Consider the following 20692-nt stretch of genomic DNA (forward strand, 5'->3'; position numbering starts at 1 on the left):
ATCTGTAGTTGATAATAATAGCTAATATGTTAATAGCTAAAATAAACAATTGAATACAGAAATATAATTATAGTTACAACCAAAGGTTGTAATGAAAATCTGCATTCTCCTGCAAATAGTCAGACACCACTATCCTCTACTTGAAAATTAAAAATGTTAACCTTTACCCTCAAATCACTGATGTGGTCCAAATTTTCCATTCAATTATAAGTGTCAGCAAGTTTGAGTTGCAGGCAGATCTCAGATCTAACTGACACCTTTATTTTTTGTTGTTAAGTACAATGTTACGAGTAAATAAGAACAAACTAGAAGCTGTTCTTCTGCTCGGGGATGCATTTGTTGAAGAGATACAGGCAAGTTTCATTCTTGTTATACACAAATGTGTAATTAATTAACTCCAATTAGTTAATGCCTATGTTTCACCCATCTACTTTTCATTACATGCGATAAAGAAACGTAACACAGAGTTACTGAACTCAGAAGGCTGAAGTCACAGGACAATCCAAAGTGACTTGGTGGAAGAGGGACCGTGATGGGCAGCGTGTGACCACCAGCAAACGGAGGAAAAGAGGTTCATCTGCTGGTTAGTGTACATCTTATCAAATTTATGTCAAATACTTTAAATGGAGAGTGATGTGAGATTTAGAGTAGGTGCTGGTTTGATAATGCTGTTGTTACTCAATATTCTGTATGCTTCCACATTCATAATGTAAATTACATTATAATGCCAAATACATTTAGGTTTGATAGTTTCCATGTTGTAAGTTTGCCAAAGGTTTCAGCTTTTATTTTTGTACATCTGGCAAAGAGTTTGAAAGAATTGTACTCTAATAAGAATTCTAATGTGGTTTATGTTATTTTTACTTCCAAATAGTTGGTACCGGTACTTCTCCATGTGCTAGTTCCACCATCACAACTTCATGTACTAGCTACCAAGATCCTGGTAAGTAGAAAAACTACTTTAAAAACACTTTTCATAATATGGTATGCTTCAAATGAAAACAAGGAGTTACGTAAAAGGAAGCCTCATTATACCTGCACTTTTGCTATGTTTAGTAACTAGTCATCTAACAATGTTCCTTTTCTAAATGCTTTTCTACAGTCCCCTAACATGCTTCAAATATTAAAAGTTAAATAAAGTTACCACAATTTGGTGCATCAAGCCCTGTCAACATGACAGAAATAGGAACACTTCAGACCAGTGGTTCTCAACCTCTCCTGCAGGGACCCCTGACAGGCCATGTTTCTGTTTTAACCCTAAAATGGCACACCTGATTCAATTAATTAGAATATGAGTAGTTATTAGAGTAGGAAGAATAGGAATTAGTCAATTAATCAATTAGTCAACTACTCATTAAGCCTTTATTTAATTCAATCAGGTGTGCCATTTCAGGGTTTAAACAGAAACATGGCCTGTCAGGGGTCCCTGCAGAAGAGGTTGAGAACCACTGCTTTAGACAATAGCATCACTGTTTCTCAGCAAAATCACATGGTTGTTGTTTAGTTTCACAATTAAGTGGGCAACACTACTGACAGCCAGCACCTACACAGAATCTTAAGGGTCATGGATTTGATTGCCCATTTCCAACTATCCTTTCACCCTCTGCCTTCTCTGCTATCACTGGACTGTCCCTGTATTAAAAGCAATGGAAATGCCTCAAAAGAAGTCAGTGGTAGTGGAATTGCAATGTTGGATTTCTAGTATGTTTTTATTTTTCTCTTTCTCTATCTGAAGATTTTAATATGCAGAGGCTTGAGGACCTTCTACGGGATTCAGAGAGCATTGATGGGCAAGATTTTGCTCAGCAGCCATCTTTGTCCAGTTGGTGTCAAAGACAGAAAGGGGTCAAACAATGTTGGCAACAGGCGAGGCCACAAAACCTTCACAACTTGTTGTCAGCTGAGAACATTGTCCAGATGAAGTGCAACCACTGTCACGTGGCAGAAGCCATCATCCGTTGCAGGGAATGTTTGCCCTCAGAGTGGTTTTGTGCAGAGTGTGATCAATTGGTACATAAATGCCACACTCTGCACAGTAGGCAGACCACCATGTATGGCTTTTATAAATACATTCCCCCAACAGAGTTTGTGAAACTCCATGATGATAAGTACATCATCTGTGAACAAGGTTGGTGTCTCTTTTTCAGTTGATTTTCACTTTTTTTTTATCAACACACAACATTATTAAATTATTCATTATGTTTTCCAAGTACTTGCTAACAATCCAAACATTCTTTAATGTCATTCTGATTGTCCTTTGCTCTTGCAGATTGTTTGCTGCCAACAGCCTTTCCTCAAAATATATGCTCCTGTGACACTGGTGATGTTGCAATCTCTGTTGGTAGATCCATCATACTGGTTTGCATAAATGGTAGGATTGGGTAAAAAATATATTGTTTTTCTAACATATTACTTTAGTTCCTTGTTAGTTATTTGTCTTTCATGTGCACTCAGGCCGTTATAATCTTCACGTTCCAGTGCTAACATGCAAACATTGCAATAAGCAATGGGCTCCAGAAGTCAGTGACTTTGTAAGGAGTGGTTACTGGCCCGCTACCATGCAAGCACTGACACTTTTCCACCAAGATCTGTTCCATTCCTTTGAAGCTATGAAGACAACAGCTCCAGGAATGTCAGTGAAAGCCTTCACAGCAATGTTGGACCAGAGAACAAAGCGGTTTGGAAGAGTGAGTAAACATTTGAAGCTGAAAGACAAATGCATTCGTTGTTATTATTATAAGTAGCTGTAAGGCTGGACAGTATGGCAAAAATGGTGTTTGAGTCCAAACAGGGCACAAATTCAAATATACCCACATATGAAGTCAAGGCCCACAAGTGGCTGTAATATTTCAGGTTATTGAAATTAACTGAACTGAAGACCATATTAGACAGCATTGCCAATAGCATCCTTTATTTGGGTTTGAAAGGGTACATTGACAAAACATAAATGGGGTGACCTTGTAGTTCATTGTCATTTAAAGCTGTTCTATAAATTGTTTTTCAGACTGGCAAAGTGAATGCAGATGCTTTTCAGAGGAGCTTTCTGCAATATGTGTACTGCAACTCTGAAGAGGACCAACTTCTGGAAAAGGAGCCATTTGTCTGTCCAGCCTGTAGTCCTGAAATGGTTGCTGTTTCAGTGGATGGCAACAGAAAACTCTACAGGTTCCAGAAAGCAAACCAGTGAGTTTTGTGTACACATTAAAAACAGCCAATGTAGTTAATGTATGTACTTGCTATTAACATTATCATAATAATATATTTATCATTTTGTTATTTAAAATTAAGCTGTTGATTATGTAGCTGTTGAATATAATATCCATGTTAGACTTTGTAACCTTGTTTTTTTTTTTAAATGTCATATAAATACAATTATTAAAATTTATTATTATTATGTAAAACTTACTACAGTGGTTATCCAGAATACATTTTGTTGTAGGAGTGAAGAGCCAGGGTTCTTTGATGGAGTGTTTTTATCCCAAGACTCTGAGGTGTCCAGTTTTGTTGAGGAAGTCCGGGGGCTGTCAAGAGTGTAAGTTTTCAATCAGGCTGAGCAGCGGGTATCTCTGGCTTATTTTATAACTAATTGGAAGTACAGTTGGAAACACTGTAGCCTTATTATGTGTTTGGGTGAGGGAATATTTGATCAGGTGTTGAGATGGCAATGGCAGGTTGCTGAGGTTAGCGATGCAATCAGACTTTCACAAAGAGTGAAGTTGCAGAGCTGGATGAAAAAAATACAACTAGATTCTAATCCAGAGGGCACAGTATATCTATAGTATTGGTTGCCGCACATACAGTATGTCTGACACAATTTCTGACAAAGTTAGACTATTGCAATTATCCTCCTGCATGCTAAATGGCAAATAATTTCAATTGGTTTGTTATACTCCAGGAAGTTGCAGATGGAAGATGGGTCAGGCAGTCAAAGACTAAATCTAATCAGACTGTAATTGTTGGTGTGTTTGAGCGTGCAGCCCTGCTATTTAACTTTTTACTTTGGTAGACGGCAGGAAGAGCAATGTGTGGGGAATCCCACTGGACAGCAGCAAGAGAGACATCAAAGCAGGCCAACAAGTTGGATGAAGAAGGTGTAGAAATTGCTGTGTGCAGGCATGGATTCCTCCTCAAAGGTTGGTATTGGTCTTGATAAATTGCAATGAAAAATATTTGTAGATGAAACATCTGAAGCCTATTCTTCAGTGTGCAATGTGCTCTATACTTATTTCTTTTTTTCCAAAAGGTCTGAATATGTATAGAGGAGAAATCTTTGCATATCCAATGTTTCTCCAAAAAGAGTTCCAGAGTGCTGCATTTTTGGCCATGGATGTGACCTGCCGTTATGTGCCATACCTGAAGAAGGTGTCAGAGGCCCTGACTCATCTTCAACCTCTTCAGAAAATGAGACATTGCTTGTCCGTTATGCATGCCAAAGCCCACAATACAAAATGCGAGGTGATGCTTTTAACTACTTTTACATTTCAGAGTGATGTAGCCAACAATTAACGTAAAGTATCACAATGAATGATGTTGTGACCCAAACAACAACAAGCCAGGAGTGTGTTTTGAGTTGTACATGAGCCCCTATGTGCTGTCCTCTACAGCTGGTGACCTTGGGATATGCATCAATATTGATCACCCTGTTTCCTGTCCACTGATTCCTGTAGATTCTGTGGAATGCAAGGAACCAGGAAGGTGCCGGAACCACTCTTGGTGAAGAAGTGGAGCAAGTCAATAGTTTTCTCTCCAGATGTGCCCTGACCACAAAGTATATGTCCAAGTCAGGTTTGTAAGCTTCTTTGACCCCTGCTCCCCTGCAATTGTACACATTAACATTTTACAATTTATTGTGATTTTTCTATTGTTCTTTACAGTAAGAACTGATATGCTTACTGTCCATGCTATTGGGTGGAATCAACGTAAAGAGAATGGCCTCCACATTGCCTTGTCTTCCAGATTCAAAAGGTATGTTCATGTATTGATAAAGGATGGACTATTTTAAACCGTTAAATTTCAACTTAAAGTCCACCCAAAATGCATCACTTCAGCTATGTATATGTAGTCGAATATGTCATTATATTAAATCAGGCAGGAACATACTTTTTGGTATTTTATGAAATGACAGTGTGTTGCTGTTTTGCAGACAGTAGAAAACACCTTAGATGCAACAGAGAGCCTGAAGAAGATGCAGGACCAGTTGCATTGCAGTGATGACATGCTAAAGCAGTGGGTTGTTGATGTCAAGCAGTGGGCCAGTAGCGGTAAGGGCAATATTGTTTTATACATAAACACTGTTGGAGTAATTTGGTTGTAATGCATGTAGCTGTAGCTTAATGTTAAATTATGATGTGGGGATGGGCACTATTTGCAAGTCATAAGTCTTCAATTAGTATTTTGACTTAAAGAAAGTAAACATTTTAGCAATGAGAACAGAATGATTGGTGCATGTTCATGCAAATCAGACCAAAATGGAACAATATTATTTGAGGTAGGAAATGACTGACCAAGCACAATGTGCCAGTAAAGCCCAATTTATACTTCTGCATTGTCTTAAAGTGTGTCTGTTGCTGCTGTACTATGTGCAATTAAGAAAACTTAAGTGTGTTTGAAACATTTCTCTTTCTTCTTAACTTGAATTTAGGAAATGTAGCAGCCAGTTCTGTTGATGCTCGTGGTTTGCAGATCTCCATCGAAGCACTCTTTGTGAGCATTTGTCAGAAGAAGCACTACCTTTATAGACAGAATGGTATGTATTAGTAAATGTAAGTGATGCAGATGGAAGTTATATTGTTTCTGTTCATTAAATGCCATGGCAGCTCTTTTGTAATACCATTGTTTTTGCTCTTATTACAGATCGCAACAAAAGGCGTCAGAAGATTACTCAGAAGATTGCCCAAGAAAAGAAGCGCTTGCTAGGTGAGATCCAGAGATACAACCAACACCCAATGGTGATCCTGTGGACACACACTCGGTTGTGCAGAAACTCTCCAACAAAGCTGCAGAGAGCATGATCTGGCCTTGGCAGGAACAGAACACAGGTGTTGTATTAATATTTAACTTTGTTTATTTAAAATGTATCATCATCAAATTAGTTTATTAATGTATGATGTTTTCATTCTTTCAGACGGTATAGACATTCTCGCCAAGAAGAAGCTTTTTGACCAACTAATGCTGGTCTCACGACTGACAGAAGAAAAGCAGATCCTTGTGAAGGAGATGATGCAGCACTGTCAGTACCTTAAGGACTCCGTTGCAAAGGTCCAGACACTGGTAGCCACCATTTCAGATTGCATAAAAACAGGAAGTAAGTGTAAATCAAACTATATGGCTTTATGCACTTTAAAATTCATAGGTCAAACTATTTTCAAGTGAAAAGCAATCATGCTAGTATTGGCTCAAGAACTAAGGATACATGGCCTTCAAATATTATTTTATCCAATTATTATTTTCCAATTTGACTTTGTATTTAACATTTGTTCTAACATAAATCAGCTCTCTCTGATAAAATGTTTAGTGTGACGGTAATTCCATTACTCTTCATGTGTGGACTTATAGGCTATCCCAATGGATTCACAGAGGAGGCGTGCAAGGGCCTCATCAGTCTACTGAAGAGAAGACTGCATAACCTCAGACTCAAGCAGCAGACTGTAGCATGCACATACAGAGGCATTCTCGAACCAACTCCTAGGCTGGTGGAAGAAGATGAAGGGGAAATGGACTGGCAATGTGACCTCAGCTCTGAGGATGAGGATGATGATGAGGATGATAATGATAATGATGCTGAGGTGGGGACTCAAGTCACTTGACTTGGGACTCAAGTCACAGTTGTAATCCATTTTGCTTTGACTTGTACTTTGATGACTTGAAAAGGTTTTTAAAGTCTTGACAAAAGATCTTGTTTTTGTAAGTGAGTTAGATTGAAAGTGACAAAGTGACTCCTCAGTTGTTTGTTCCTGCAGTTATCCGTATTTTGCTACATATGCTCTCAGATTATACTCTTCTTTTTTTTGTGTTACTGGAATTGTAATAATCATGGTTATGTTTGCAACTGATAATGTCTGTAAAATATTTGCTGATACCTGTATATATGTGTATGGAAACAGAAATACAAATTTGATTTGTCATCAGACTATTGAGTTGACTTTGGCTCATCACACATCAAGCATTACAAAAAGAGAGAACTGGGAGCTTTCAGATTCAACCTGAACTACCAACATTTTAGAACTTCACAGTCACACCAGGTCACATGTTAAGATAGATGTATGAAACTAACATATTGTACACTGATAGTTACTGGCAGTGTAATATACTTCAATACTGACTATGTAAAACCATTGTAGTTATAGTCTAAATGTATATCAACTATAGTTAAACAGGGTTGGGTCAGATTGCTTTGAATACAAACAACATGGCAATATGAATAATCAGTTATGATTTACCTTTTAGCAACAGCCCAACTTGGTATATCATTTTAAGAAGCTCAGTGATCTGAGGCCATGCAAAGTAAATGTTATGACCATATCCATCTGATTATCAACTCATCCCATGGTAGGAGCCACATATCAGATGTGGAGACTGTTCATAACAGTGTCATCTTCAGAGATACATGTAGGAAACTTTATAAACAGGGATATTGAGGCTACTACATTATATAATCCAGACCATGTAGGAGCATTCAGGTGGTTTGGAGGAGCTAAAGCATGCCAGAAGGGGAATATAAAATCCCAATATATGCCCCTGTGTCAATGGTACCTTCTCACCCATGCCATGGGCACTGATGCACAAATATCCTAACTTTTCTGGAAATGGGGTTTGTAGTTTCTCACAGTGACAGGTGCTGGAAGGAGGAAAATGTAAATAGAAAACTATTTGCCCTTTTTTGTAGGATGCAACATTGCCAACAGTATGTGTAATGCACTCTCGTTTTTAAATAGCAATAATAATGTTACAAGTACAAGAGGAGATGACTACCCATCATAGACCATGGTCTTTTAGTGTTTATTTTTTTTACCATCATAGCAGCATTAGCATAAATAGATATGCATATAAGCTGTGTGTGTGTGTACTTGTACAACTATCTTTGTGAGGACCAGTTTGAGTTTTAGACCATCGGCATGAGGGCTAAGAGAGTAAAGTGAGGACATTTTGACCGGTACAGAGCCTGTAAATGTCAGTTTGAGGGTCAAGAGCTGGTTTTAAGGATCAGGTTATAATGAGGATTTGGGCAGATTTAGGGTCAGGGTTCAGGTCAGACACTTAGTTGTGATGGGTAGGGTTAGGGTAAGGACCTAGAGATTGCATTGTGTCAATGAATGTCCTCACAAACATAGATACTGTGTGTGTGTGCATGTATGTGTGTGTGCGTGTAAATCTGTTTACAGTCAGAAACAAACAAAAAGCTTTATTTTATATTGAGCCTGCATGCTGAAACTAGACTTGAGATGGCTTGTGTCCGAGAAATGAGAAAATTAAAACTTTGTTGTATAGCTGAACCAAATACATCATTGGAAAGGCCGTGACCTGGAGAGTAACATATGTTAGTATGAAGAGTCTACATGGCTCCTGCTTTGAAACACTGACCTTTGAACCTTCACCTCTGTGCATGTTTGAAGGCTTATAATTCAGCAACAAAAGGGGCTACAGATATGGGACTAACTGTTATAGAGAGCTCTTGACCTGAGTATAGTCAACAACTGGGGCAGTTTTGGGGCAGTTAACCAAATATGGATAAAATATGGATTAATTAATTTGACCCCATTTAACAATTAGATATTTAAAATCTGATTACATAGATGTGTTTACCATCCCACTAAACCCCCCACTATACTCCCAACTCACTATTTACAACCTCCAATTGTAAGAAAAACACTAATGTTTTAAAAACTACAATTCCCTTATATCCACACCATGCAGCTTGATACAAATCAGCACTACAGTTGTAGTTCTTCTGGTTTGCAAAGTAGGGTTGTAAAAAGATATATCTACTGAATATATTAAATATCTAGTACAGCCGAACTAGTAATAACACTGCATCTAGATGATCTATGTTAACAAAAAGTAGATATGTTGGTTTATTTCAGATATTTTAGCCAAAACAGGAGTATAACGCGCAAACTCCGCCCACAACACACTTCCGTAACCTTATGCTACCAAAAACTGAGATTTTTTTCGCACATTTTCCAATGAGAAATTATTAAAAGTGATAGCCTTAACATGAACATAACGTATTGTTGAGTTATCAATTTGTTTTTCTGTAGAGAAATATTGAAGATAATTAAAAAGCGGGTGTCTATGAAGAAAGTACTTCCGGGCAGAAGTACGTAATGCAAGCTACGTGGTTTCAGCGATAGCAACATCAATAGCAACCAACATAGCAACGAACTAAAGATAATATGCATACACTTAACGAAGATTATGAAAACAAAATGCAACTGTAAGGTTATTCTTAACACCAAAGCTGGCTATATATCTTGAGTACTACAAGGATTAAAAAGGTTACCCTTACGGAACAAAAATATATGGGAATATACTGCAAAATATAAAAATATATTATATAATACCTTTCATATACATATGCGAAACTAGTGCTTATGTTTGTAAATATATGCATTGACCATGTATGGCTATATATTGATACATATAAAATATTTATAAATTAAGACAAAAATAGCATTACATGTAATTTGCAGTTTTATCCTTTATTGTGCACATATATTGCACATACCTGTTCCCATAAAGTGAATGCATTATACACACATATATACCCATTCACGGAATGTATGCATGCTTTGCCTCTATGTTAAAAGACAGTAAATAGGGGATATCTATTTTTGTGTAATGTTCTATTATTTTGGTATTTAAAAGTTTTTGGGGTTACTATTGTACATGCAGGGGTGCTTGTGCTTTATTAATTAGCTTGAATATATGGGGCCAGAATGAGGTGAAAATGAAACTTTGTCATAGGACAAAATGAAAGATATTTATACACCCTCAAGTACTCCAGTAACAATGTCAATTCCATGTTTTCAGAGAGGGAGAAACAACAAAACCCGCAACAGAACTTTTATTGTGAAATGCTCATAGGAAGTGCCAGACAATGCAAACTAGCTTTTCTGGGTGGAAGGTTGTGAAAAGGCAAACTGCACAATACAACGATTGGCCTTTTGGATGATGGAAATATTGGACGTGATGCCTTCCCAACACCCAGCCCTAATGAACAAATAATGAAACAGATTTATAAACAAATACCATTTAATTTACAACATATATGTAATCAATTTAATATACACAACATTTGTTTCTTTGCACCATCAATGTGACATTTATGACACAGTCATTCTTATGTTCTCCTGCAGTTCCCAAGATGGGGGCCAGGCCTTTTGGCTGAAAGAAATGGCAAAATAAAACGTACAGAAATTATGTATTTAATTTCTGAAATAGGTTAAATATAAGGATAGCCTCTGACATGGTTTATAAACCCTGTTAGGCTTCTACATATTTCTTTGACAGAATGGGTGGAGAAAGCAGAATAGAATGTATATTTATATTCAAATTATATTATTGTCACTTTGTAATGACATTTTAAACTGTACACGTATGTTGTAGTTGTGTAGCTTTATCTCTCTGTAGGCAAAAACAGATGCCACATGTGGAGAGGTGTTAGTTCATCCGAATTAAGCAGCCCGCCTGACTTCCCAAAAAGAAATGCAAGACTGGTCCAGGTGCTTATTACATAAACTTATTACACAAATAACTCCCAATTCATGGTAAATCAGACAGGCTTCTTTATTAGGTTAACTCTCCCTTTAAGGACAACTCATAAATCAGTTAAACAAGAAAGCTGATGTTACCATGACGGACACGGGAGCCAATGGACCAGGACTTCTTTACAGCCCTTGGGAAGAGGGTAAAAGACAAACCAAAGTCATACTTTATTTCATAATTAAATATTTCATTTAATTTTTCCTCCCAGCCTCTAAAAATCAATCGCCATATAATTACCAAAACATAAAATTTTTGGTTTAATATTTAGAACGCTCTAACAGCAAATGATTTAACATGTTAACTACTTTTTAATTAGACTTTTCTGACAAAAGGCAACAATTTCAGCACTATTCTCCTGGTGTAGTATAGTATCAATTTACGCACCTACAGTCGTACAGAATGTTCACCGAAAAGCTGCTCACCTTTTTTTCACGTGTCTTGGACACATATTGCACTGGGAAAATGTCCAATGTGCTGTGATACTGGCAAGCTGTAACGAAAAATGAATAAATTATGTAAGAACCAACTATTGCAATTTAACCGTATAAACCCACAGAAAGGGTATTGTATGCATTTCTCTTTGAAATATAAGACCAGAAGTAAATGCACATCATAATTTCCCTGGATTATTCCTCAGTAAAATGAGTCAATTAGGCAAGTAAAAGACATTTTCAACCAATATTAGGTTAATAGTTTTATATTTGTTATCAGGCCTGTAATGTACTAAACTAGCAATAAGAAGATATTATATTGTGGGCCAAAAAGCTATTAGATTAGGATTAGTTAAGAGTTTAGGACTTATTATTTAATTAATAATACTTCATAGCATTTTTCTTACCATCATCATTGTTTTGGCTTCTTTTACTTTTCCTTTTAGCGGAAATTTTGACAGCTGACTTCCTGTATAGAGAAACAAAAAACATGTGTAAAATGCAATAGAGGTGTGTGGTGTCTGCCTTGCAAACCAGGTGAATACTTGCGAGTACACCGCAATGCAGGACAATCTGTTGACACTTCTCTGATGACTTCACCATTGGGCATTGCACATTGCATTATGGCACACCGGATACCAAACTGCTGCCATACAAATAACTCCACGTTATAAGAAAAAGTAGAAAGAGCAACTTGTGAAATACCATCTGACTTCTGAGTCTAGTGTGGTGTACTACTTCCTTTTATACAAGGACACATTCTTTACCATTCTGTATCTCATATTCTACATAGTCAAGATTGCCCTTAATGCTCTGCCTCTTCTATTCTGTATTGACACTTACCTGTTTGCTGCTACTACTTTCTTCTTTGCCTCAATCTCTTTTTTCCCCATTTCCTCTGCCTGTTCTCTCTGCTTGTCTGTCTCCATCAGTCCCAGCTCTTCGAAGTCTTCCTGTCCCTCCATCTCTCCTCTCTCTTCCTGTGCCTCTATCTCTCCTCTCTTCACTCTCTCACTCTCTACTCTGTCTTCCTGTGCCGCTATCTCTCCTCTCTTCACTCTCTCCTCTCTCTTCCTGTACCTCTATCTCTCCTCTCTTCACTCTCTCACTCTCTCTCTCTTCCTGTACCTCTATCTCTCCTCTCTTCACTCTCTCACTCTCTACTCTGTCTTCCTGTGCCTCCATCTCCATGTCCTGCATGTCCCTCCTCTCAGTCTCTCCTATTTCATGTTGCCCCCCATGTCCTCTCTGGTCTTCATCATCTATTTCTCTTTCTGCCTCATCTTCTCCTGTCCTCTCTTGCTGCCCCACCTCCTCTCTTTCACATGCTGTGTTAAAAAAAATAAAACAAAACAAGACATTTAAGATGCAGTATGTGGTTCAAAATGTGAGTAACCAAAGAAATATAAAAAGTTTAAGACAAAAGATAAGTAGAACAAAATTACCCACCACCAGCAACCTAGATTGTGTGAAAAATTCTCTGTACTGACATTTAAAACCGATCCAACTGGATAGGTACACAATACAGGATCAATCTTAATAGAGAGTCATGAATGTACTGATGTTGTGATGTGACCTACCTTCTAACAAACCTTCAAATAGGCACAATATCTTCTCCAGGACCACATGCGCTACCACTGGCAGCTCAAAGGGGCACTGGAGCTGGGCCCTCCACTTTTTGTTTTGTGGTCTGTACTTTCCCCACAGCAGGAGGGGAAAGTACCCAAGGGCCTTCAGTTTCTCCACCTTAACATAGAAAAACATCCTGTAGTTGCTAATGGAATGATAGTTATATCAGCTCATTCGTGTGTGTGCTGTTGCTAGCTAATTGTTAACTGCAAGAGATTTACATTTTATAGAGAATGTTTCACAATAATCATCTTAGAACTACCTGTAAAATAACTTTTTTTTGTAAAACACTTATGAATTAGGATATTTTTAATATAATTTAACAGTTTTTGTTAAACGCTTCTGTCAGTCATTGACCATTTGTTTTTTAACGATCTTTAACCAATATTTTCATTAATGGTAAACGTTTGGCACCCTGTGCTGCCATGCATTTCACAGTTTTTTTTTACAGTGCAGTAAACCAACAGAAAAACCTCTTAGTGTAAAGTGGCCTTAGATACTGGGGCTGAATGAATACAAGTTGTAGGCAGGGCTAAATTATGTGTATTGTTTTAATATTTATATATGGACTAGCTCATTATTATCTGAAATATTGCAAATGCAGTCGGGTTGATGACATCATGACACACAACTGCATGACATTACCATAGTTGCTGCTTCCTTGCACAATGTAAATACAATTCTATATTTCTGTAATGTTGACAGGAACCTGAAATGCCTGACCAAAAGAGAAAGACAAAATGTTTATTACCAGCAGGGCACTGTTGTCAAAAATCTTTGCCTGATTGCGGGACTTTTTGTGCCCATTCCGTGGCTCTGGTCCGGAACCCTTTCATACGGGTCGTCTGCCTGGACTTCATGTCCAGCAGCTTCCCACACTGAGTAAGGGAGAGAGACAAGCGAGAGCGGTATGACTCATGGGAATTACATTTTTTTTTTTTTATAAAATCTAAACTGTGGTCCAGTTGATCAAGCATTGCTGATTTTCTAGCCCTCTATTTACAAGGGCCTAAATAATAACTTGGATACCAAGTTCATGCACTTCATTGAACAGACAGACTAAATATGCAGCTGAGTCAATGCACCGGCACATTTTAATAATATTAAAGGCATAATGCTAAAACCTAGTTAGATATGTATCCATATTTTAATGGAAAATACGAATGTCCATTATCTGGCCACAGACATTATAACTTAAAGGTACAGTTCACCCAAAAATGACAAATTTGTCATTGTTTACTAACCTTTAAGTTGTTCCAAACATATTTTTTTCCCTACAATGGACGTCAATGGGTGCTTCAACTGTCTGGATACCAGCATTCTTTAAAATATCTTCTTTTGTGTTCAGCAGAAGAAAGAAACTCATACAGGTTTGGAACAAATTTGAGGGTGAGTAAATTATGACAATTTTTATTTTTGGGTGAACTATCCCTTTAAGTCGTCATTATTGTATGCGCTAGTGGAGATGTTGCCATTTTCTTAAAATATGGATAATTTAAAAGAACTGAGTGACCACAGTTGAGATTCACCACAATACAAACTACTGTCTGTAATAGACAGATTCAATGTCAAATATGTAGCCTTGTAAGAGGATGTTATTTAAAGGAACCAATAGTCAAAAATTCAATAACAACAGGTACCTTTCCATCAGGTGGGAAATGTAACATTTTGAAAAATACCTACTGTGATGCAAATTTGTAGTGTAACAAAACAAAACTCTTTCTGTCTTTTGTATGATGAACTTAATGTCTCCACTGCAAACTCCTGTTTTATTGTCACTATTGCATGGGCAACAAATATGGAGATATTTAATGCCAATAAAGTTTATTTTAATTTGGACTTAATGACTCTGGCTTTAATGCATGAAAATGGGGGTTAGCAGTTAGACAGTTCAATAGCCTATTGTACATTATTTACCTTGGTGCATCTTCTATTGGCACAATTTATCTTTTCCAGGCAATGGGTGCACTGTCGAAGAGTTGATCCACCTGGCATTTTCACTACAAACAAAACAAAAATAAATTATAATTATCGACATGACACGTAACAAAATATTTAATTCTGTGGGAGGACCTGATGTGAGCATATCACATGATGTCTTTCCAATGTCACTATAAAGATAAAAAAACAACATAAATTTGTCTTTATTGTTCACCTGAACTGCAAGGTAAAGTAAGTGTGTGATATCAAAGTAAGTATGGGTAGCACTTTACACAACACACATTATAGGATAATATCACAAAGTAACTTATTTTATGGTAATGACAAGTAACTTTTGTAATATTAATGTGTACATTTTTGGTAAAAATGTGTCATTATTAGCATTATAACAGTAAGTAAGCTTTATTTATATAGCAACTTTCACAGATAAAATCACAAAGTGCTTTACATGTAGCAAGATAGCAATTTGAACAGTTAAAAACATTATACAAAACATACAACATAATAGCTCAGTCAACTGAAAGATTGTCTGAATAGATCATCAATGTAGGAATTATGCACTCATTGAATACTATGTAATACTTTGGAAGCATTGGTTTACTACTAGTCCTTTCCTTCTCTAATTAATGGAACTTCCATATTCTTGAGAACAGATGAGGTTGTGTGACAGTACTGTTACCCAATATTGTGAAATAATGGGAATGACACAATGGGAACGGCAGAATAAAGTCAGGCTTAATACCTTAATATTGTTTTGTTTTTTTGTTGGAGACAAAAACTCTAATCTAAATCGTGCTCAATTTTCTTTTAGGTACACTGCACTATATATGATGCCATTAGAAATCAAATATCCCGGGAATTGAAGCCTAATCCAACCCTACTGTATCATGCCTCTGCAAGCAACTAGTAATGCCTGTCTGAATTATACCAACGTGGCTGTTATTCTAGCAGATCTCAGATCGGCTGGTATAGTGAATGTAGGCCGTATGATCCGAAATACTGATCTGGTGTCAGCACCCACGTATAATATGTAACGTTAGAGCGGTAACAGGGACACCACATCAGAATTACATATAACGTTAACATTTATAGATGCAGCATGGATTATATAACGTTACATGCCATTTCTACAGGCATAGCCAATAAACGGTCTGTTGCCCACAATTTGGGAATAAATCCGGTTTAGGAGTCCATGCGCACTAATTAGTCCACATTATTGACCCCTGGGGAGTCCCGTAGGCTAACGTTAGCGTTTAATTCAGTCTGTTGATTTGTAACTTAGTGCTATCATCAGCCATGTCTAAAAGCTGAAGACCCATGTCAAAACATGATTAAAGACTGTTTTTTGTTACCAGCTGTGCTAACGGAGCAGCCCACGGTTCCACTAACTACTAATTTTAACGCATTACGCTGCCATTTTGACACATGGCCCAATGTAACAGAAACACTGAAATAATTAAAATAATACATTTAACACCGTGATCTGATTACAAAAAAGGACTGTTGTCCTTCCTTACCTGTTTGAAGATGTACGCGCATCAGGTGAACTGGGCGAACTGAGCCTCGCTTGTGACGTCATTGCCGTTGAAGGTATTTCGACGCATCTGCTCTCCACTGATGTTAATGGGAAGGATTGGCGTATCATATGCACGCAAAATTGGATTTTGGCGTATCATATGCACGCAATTTGGAAGTATAAAGTCGTGTTATTTATACGCAGATTGATGAGAACGGGTTGCTTCTTCATACGTTAAAACAACGAGAATACAGAAAATACCGCGGGTTCTGACCAGTGTGCAAAGTTTCAAGAGTTTTTGAGCACGTTAAGAGCCCCAAAAGTGCCCCAATAGTCGTAAAAAAATAAATAATAATAATAATAATAATAATCCTAACGAAAACAATAGGGTCCTACGCACTTTGTGCTTGGGCCCTAATAATAATAATCCTAACGAAAACAATAGGGTCCTACGCACTTTGGTGGCACCGCCACCCCTGGGCCTTTAGGGTCGCCGCGCACGACGGGCAATAACGTAAGCTCGCTTCGACCGTCGAGAAGATGTGTGCAAATTCCAAGAAATCCACATTCAAACCAAAATATCTGACTTTCTGTTGGTCTGTTTGTTCACTTGAGACATAAGGGGGTGATTTAAAAGCATTTTGAAAGTGACACACTTCCTTCTGCCAGTTGGTGGCGCTATAACTGACTCACAATAGCAACATCCATGCGATCGGCCTCTTACAGCGAACACACTGCTGAAGTTTCGTCGAGCTCAATTAATGTATGCAGAAGTTATAACAGACTTCCTGTTTCTCTTACTGCCTTCTGCCAGTTATTATAGGCTTTGTACTTTACTCACGCTGCAATACCGACGTAGAAAATCATCCTCTTTACATGCGCAAAAATATGCTTGGAAACATCACAGTGGAGCGGTGCTTACTGTGAATGATACGAATTGTACTACTGACTATTTAAACAGAGTAATTTTTATATGGTAGGTTTACTATTTTATTATTATATTTTATTGCGGCTATAATGAACAGGCTGCAATGTCAAGATTGCAATGATGGAGTGTGTGTGTGTGTGTATTTGTAACCTTAAAGGGGTCATATAATGCCATTTTTGTACAAGTTAATATGAATCTTTAGGGTCTAAATGAAAACTTTGTAATATACTTTTATTAAAAATTCTCATTAGTATTTTAAGAAAACACTAATTTTAACTGCTCAAAAACAGCTCCGTTTTCAGCACGCCGTTTCAGTGCATATGACTTTAAATGATAATGAGGTTTGGTCATCCCGCCCCTCCCTCCGTTCTGGGGGAATTGTAGTCTTGAATCATATGCATTTGCAAGATGTAAACAGTATTTTGCCAGTATTGTGTTACCATTCATCTTCATGCAGTTATAACTGTTTTTTTGACATTACTTCTTAATCAGTAACATACAAGTAAACCAGGTGTAACTTAGTGTTACCATGTTAATTGTAACACCTGCGTACACAGTTTTTAATAACACAATAACCATAACGCGTTGTTCATTATAAACGTGGGATTATGAATTATATTGAGAACGTCGTAACGTTATGGAAAACATGCCGTAATGTACCCTGAGTGTAAACATTAGCCACATGCAGTTGAGCGTTGTTAAACTCACCGATGAATGGGGTTGTACACCACAATGAGCGTTGTTAAACTCACCGATGAATGCGGTTGCCTATGAACGCGCTAAACCTTTGCTGAGAGGGCACTTTGATATCAGATTGTGAGGGTTTTTAAACATAAAAAAACTGTTGGAGGGCCAGATAAAGATGATCTGGGGGCCACCATTATACTAGCCCTGCCATAGATCATTTATTGTAGCCTATTCCTTTTTATTTTTATTTATTGCAGTCTCGACCCATTCGCAGCAGACCAAAAACGTACGTGCAGGTCCAGCTGTTTCGTTTTGGTGGTGCGATTAAGACTTTCGTCGAACATCAGCACGAACGGTCCCGTGATTTTGGAAATTAGTCATCATCCGCTATTCCAAAGCGCGTAATGGCTGATGGCTGTCGTTTGCTGGAGACCCTTCACAGCAGTTAGATGTTTTTCACTTTTTGAATGAGACTCCAGCGCCCGTACACCCAACATTCCCAATTTAATAGCTTTCTTGCATAAGCAGTAGGCTTCAAATGCGTTATTTGCAACTGGCTTTAACCAAGCACGAAATTCAGATTTTTCAAGCCAAGTATCGCTAAACTTGCACTTCCTCATAGCTGAATAAAATCCGTTTAACGTCTTTCTGTGGTATCCGAGAGACTCACGCCAATAACACGAAAGCTCAAAGCTGATTGGCTGTTGCATGTTGGTCTATTTTGTAGTCATAATACAGCTGAATTACATTTGGACTAGCTGAAATAAGAAACTACAACAGCACGGAAGTAAAAAAAGAAACATTCCAAAGCGCTGTGGAGCATTTAAATGAGATTTACATGGACGTAGGAAAATTAAGACCTGTTAAAAATTATTTAAGACCTAGAACACAATACTTCAGCAAATTTAAGACTTTTTAAGGCCTTAAATTGTCATTTTGAAATTTTAGACTTTTTAAGACTTTTTAAGACCCCGCGGAAACCCTGTTTTTATTTTTTTTTTTTTTGTAGAGTATTTTTTATTGTATCACCAAAGCAATGACGCTCACGACTCCCGTTGAAGTATCCAGCATCTCTAAGGTCTGCAAATAACTCCATCCAGAACTGAGACCTATATACATTTTTAAGAGTCCTCAAGCTGATGTTTACACCGTGTACAGCGTACGAGTGGCCCTCGTTAAAATATTGAACGCAATGATGCAGTATGTCTTGTTTTTCCGTCTGGTCCGCCTCTTTTAAAAACTCCAAACACCGTTCTCAACAGTCAACACGTACAAGTCTTCTTCACGTTAAAACAACGAGAATACAGAAAATGTGCTTAGACCTCCACCTAGTGGTTATATTATAGAATTAAAGGAGAAATTACATATGAGACAGCTTTATAACTGAAATGGCTTTAACTGAAATAGACAATTTTAATATAACTATTCTGATAAGTGTATATTTCCAACATCATGTTTGTGTTATCTGTTTCTGTAAGTTTTTGTGACGTGTTTCAGAAAGATAATCGCTTAGACAGAGCGATAGTTTATTTTCATCTTAACCGGACATCACAGTTGATCACTGCAATAATTCATAATTCAATATATTGATACCCGATTTCTTTATCAACTGTTTGTTCAATTGAGACATAAGGGGGTGATTTCAAAGCATTTTGAAAGTGACACACTTCCTTCTGCCAGTTGGTGGCGCTATAACTTTGACTCACAGTAGTCACATCCATGCGACCGGCCTCTTCCCGCAAACACACTGCTGAAGTTTCATCGAGATCAGTTAATGTATGCAAAAGTTATAACACACTTCCTTGCTTTTATGCTTCCTTTGTGTGCTTTTTGGAGCTTCAAAGTTCTTGTGCAATGTGTTCCACATTCAAACCAAAATATCTGACTCTAGGTCAAAGTATGAAACCAATACCCCACTTTTGTCTGAAGTTGGCGCTACTGAGCCCCTGCACCAGGCATCAAAAAAGAAAATTCAAGTTTGAAGAGCTGCCGCGACAGCAGTATTTAAGATATCAATAATTCTTTCACACGTCTACATCTGCCGTGTGTTTACATTATACACCTAAAGTTTGAAGTAAATCGTGTAACAATAAGTGGGTGATTTTAAAGCATTTTGAAAGTGACACACTTCCTTCTGCCAGTTGGTGGCGCTATAACTTTGACTCACAATAGTCACATCCATGCGATCGGCCTCTTACAGCGAACACACCGCTGAAGTTTCATCGAGATCAATTAATGTATGTAGAAGTTATAACACTCTGACTGTTTCTCGTTTCTTGCCATCATTTCGTTTCCTCGCCACGGCCAAACCGTTGGAGATATCAAAAATCTGCCGGCAATTTTTCATGGTCAATGTCTTGACTTCATGCTGACCGAGTTTGGTGGCGATTGGTGGAATTCTCTGGGAGGAGTATTCCAAATTCCATTGCGTGCGTTTTTCAAACAACCCTAAATAGACGGTTTCCTGTTGGTCTGGGGTAAAAAGTAAAAGTATGAAGGATATATGAAATGATGAGATCTATATGTGTACCGAGTTTCATATTATTACATGCAAGCGTGTTTGAGTTATAGACCAAGATTTCGGCCCCTGTTCCAGGGGGCGCTGTTGAGCCCCCCTGCCACGCCCGGGTACCAGCTTCAGGCCGGCCCTAATGACCGCAGGTTCTGACCCGTGTGCAAAGTTTCAAGAGTTTTTGAGCATGTTAAGAGCCCCAAAAGTGCCCCGTAAGTCGTAAAAAAAAAATAAATAATAATAATAATAATAATTAAAGCTGCGAGCAGCGATGACGGGCCCAA

At 37.7% G+C, this 20692-nt stretch overlaps 1 protein-coding gene and 1 pseudogene across 1 annotated transcript; one reads left to right on the forward strand and one right to left on the reverse strand.

Moving 5' to 3' along the window:
• Positions 1-478: 478 nt before the first annotated feature.
• LOC127653741 (uncharacterized) lies at positions 479-3536 on the forward strand. Its single transcript, XM_052140526.1, has 7 exons — positions 479-583; positions 875-943; positions 1736-2128; positions 2270-2371; positions 2455-2687; positions 3005-3183; positions 3440-3536. Exons 3-7 carry the CDS (start codon positions 1744-1746, stop codon positions 3534-3536), a joined length of 996 nt encoding a protein of 331 aa, XP_051996486.1. The 5' UTR covers positions 479-583; positions 875-943; positions 1736-1743.
• A 6518-nt stretch (positions 3537-10054) lies between these two features.
• LOC127653861 (uncharacterized) lies at positions 10055-16519 on the reverse strand (annotated as a pseudogene).
• Positions 16520-20692: the final 4173 nt, after the last annotated feature.

This window comes from Xyrauchen texanus, chromosome 13 (assembly GCF_025860055.1).
Source record: "Xyrauchen texanus isolate HMW12.3.18 chromosome 13, RBS_HiC_50CHRs, whole genome shotgun sequence".
In the NCBI taxonomy this organism is placed as follows: domain Eukaryota; kingdom Metazoa; phylum Chordata; class Actinopteri; order Cypriniformes; family Catostomidae; genus Xyrauchen; species Xyrauchen texanus.

What these genes read in the sequence shown, in the direction of transcription:
- LOC127653741 (XM_052140526.1), top strand. Translation starts at nt 1,744, where the DNA reads ATGCAGAGGCTTGAGGACCTTCTACGGGATTCAGAGAGCATTGATGGG. An exon ending in GTACATCATCTGTGAACAAG is followed by an intron (nt 2,129 to 2,269) that starts GTTGGTGTCTCT and finishes TTGCTCTTGCAG; the next exon opens with ATTGTTTGCTGCCAACAGCC. An exon ending in AGGTTCCAGAAAGCAAACCA is followed by an intron (nt 3,184 to 3,439) that starts GTGAGTTTTGTG and finishes ATTTTGTTGTAG; the next exon opens with GAGTGAAGAGCCAGGGTTCT.